At 36.6% G+C, this 2693-nt stretch overlaps 1 protein-coding gene across 1 annotated transcript; it reads left to right on the top strand.

The window, feature by feature from the left end:
• LOC102599950 (probable inorganic phosphate transporter 1-3) lies at positions 1 to 2510 on the top strand. Its single transcript, XM_006356000.2, has 2 exons — positions 1 to 47; positions 658 to 2510. Exon 2 carries the CDS (start codon positions 699 to 701, stop codon positions 2277 to 2279), a length of 1581 nt encoding a protein of 526 aa, XP_006356062.1. The 5' UTR covers positions 1 to 47; positions 658 to 698; the 3' UTR covers positions 2280 to 2510.
• The last annotated feature ends 183 nt before the right edge of the window (positions 2511 to 2693 follow it).

The raw sequence follows: 2693 nt of genomic DNA, 5'->3' as shown, positions 1-2693 counted from the left end.
GTCACAAAAATTAAGTGCACAATCTTCTAAAGAAGAAGAAGAAGAAGGTAACTTAAATCATAAATGTAGTTTTTAAAGTTGATACATTAGAATTTTCTTTTGAATTTTAGCTAGTTCATATAGTAAATGACATTTCTATTTAAGTTACATTATTTCCATATTAGTTTGTTTCAGAAAAAAACAATACATTTTTATATTTATAAATCATTTAGCTTTAGACTTTTTGTTTTACCAATCATGAGAAACTTTTATACTCACACAAATATTACGACATGTTCAATATCACAAAGTCTTTCTTCCAACCTTAAACCTTGTTTCCATTAAATGTGAAATTTTGATGTCCAAGTAAGTGAAAATTTTACCAAAAAAAAAATTTTGAAACGTTACATAATTATATAATGCACCATTCGAGAATCAAAGACCTAGATTTACCGCGATAAGATAAATTTCTACCACTAGACCATTGCTGCTTGCTAATTTAACACTATGATTTGATTTTTTATTTCTACTCTTTAAATTCACTATATATATTTTTTAGAAAAATTAAGGCTAAAATCGACTTTTTTTGTTCGATTTTGGGTCTTTTCTTAATAGTCATGTTCTAATTTTTTATGGTTAATTTAATTCCTTTAATTAATTTTGTATCTTCAAATGCAGATAATTTTGCACTATTGGCACAAGAAGCAATTTTAGGCATTATGGCTGTGGAGGATAATAATCTAAAAGTGCTTAATGCACTTGATTTGGCGAAAACTCAACTTTACCATTTTACAGCAATTGTTATTGCTGGAATGGGATTTTTTACTGATGCTTATGATCTCTTTAGTATTTCTCTTGTCACTAAATTGCTTGGCCGTTTATACTACACCAAACCGGATCTTTTGAAACCCGGAACACTCCCTCCGGCCGTCTCGGCCTCCGTCACGGGTGTCGCTCTTGTTGGCACCCTAGTCGGCCAGCTGTTCTTCGGCTGGCTAGGCGACAAAATGGGACGAAAAAAGGTCTATGGTATGACTTTAGTTATCATGGTCGTGTGTTCCGTTGCTTCAGGGCTCTCCTTAGGTAATACCCCTAAGGGTGTTATGACCACACTATGTTTTTTTAGGTTTTGGCTTGGATTTGGCATTGGTGGCGATTACCCTTTATCCGCCACGATCATGTCTGAATACGCTAACAAGAAAACACGTGGTGCATTCATAGCTGCGGTTTTCGCTATGCAAGGGTTTGGAATTTTGTTCAGTGGGATAGTTGCACTTATCACAGCAGCTGGATTCGATCACGCGTATAAGTCCCCGACTTTCCAGGAAAATGCTGCTCTATCCACTGTGCCACAAGCCGATTACATTTGGCGTATAATTCTCATGTTTGGATCATTGCCAGCTGCCCTCACTTACTACTGGCGCATGAAAATGCCCGAAACAGCTCGTTACACGGCTCTAGTCGCGAAAGACGCGAAAAGAGCAGCGCAGGACATGGGGAGGGTACTACAAGTTGAAATTGAAAGCGAGGAAGCAAAAATCGAACAAATTTCTAGGGATGAAACTAATCAATTCGGTCTGTTTTCATGGGAATTCGTTAGACGCCATGGATTGCACCTATTCGGAACGTGTTCCACATGGTTTTTATTAGATATTGCTTTCTACAGTCAGAATTTGTTCCAGAAAGACGTGTTCTCCGCTGTTGGATGGATCCCTAAAGCCCCAACAATGAATGCTGTTCAGGAAGTATACAAAATTGCCAGAGCGCAAACATTAATTGCGCTCTGTAGCACGGTGCCAGGGTACTGGTTCACCGTGGCATTTATTGACATTATTGGAAGGTTCGCGATCCAATTGATGGGATTCTTCTTCATGACTGTGTTTATGTTTGCGATCGCCATCCCTTACCATCATTGGACATTGGAGGCCAACCGTATTGGATTCATTGTAATGTACTCTCTTACATTTTTCTTTGCGAATTTTGGGCCTAACGCGACTACATTTGTGGTCCCGGCTGAGATTTTCCCAGCCAGGCTTCGGTCAACATGTCATGGGATTTCAGCAGCTGCAGGTAAGGCTGGGGCTATAGTGGGAGCGTATGGGTTCCTATACGCTGCCCAAAGTAAAGATCCAATGAAAACAGATGCAGGATACCCAGCGGGTATTGGAATAAAGAACTCACTTATTGTTCTAGGGTTTATCAATGCTCTAGGAATGGTATGTACATTTTGTGTGCCAGAGTCAAAAGGAAAATCTCTAGAGGAAGCATCACAAGAAACTATATCTACTGGAGAAGCATGAGGTGATCAATTAATTGCTTGGAAAAATCACTTGTTGTATTTTATTTTATTTTCATTTCTTTTGTTGGTTTAATTTCATTTTTCTTTGTATTGTGTAAGCTTGTTTGTTGTAATTTTTAATTTTTATTTTTTTGTGGCCAAGTGTGTTATTGTAATTATTTCACTTCATTGTGAAATGAAAAATGGGTTTGCTATTTATTTATATTAAATAAATCTGTTTGTAATTGAGTGATATTGACTTGACCTTTCAGTTTTTCTTTTATTTTTCCTAAATTTTGTCGACTTATAGGGTTTATTAGTAAAGTACGTAGAACTGAAAATATCAACAATATACACTAGTAGACGGAAAAATAAATAAAACTAATCAATTATTTACAAGTAGTTGCTTCAATCTTTAATTTTTACTGATCGGTCT

Source organism: Solanum tuberosum, unplaced genomic scaffold (genome assembly GCF_000226075.1).
Source record: "Solanum tuberosum cultivar DM 1-3 516 R44 unplaced genomic scaffold, SolTub_3.0 scf00214, whole genome shotgun sequence".
NCBI lineage: Eukaryota > Viridiplantae > Streptophyta > Magnoliopsida > Solanales > Solanaceae > Solanum > Solanum tuberosum.
Note: the sequence above shows the minus strand (reverse complement) of the source record. Positions and strands in the feature narration are given on the sequence as shown.

Excerpts from the sequence above, each read along its gene's own strand:
- LOC102599950 (XM_006356000.2), top strand. The coding sequence starts at position 699 with ATGGCTGTGGAGGATAATAATCTAAAAGTGCTTAATGCACTTGATTTG.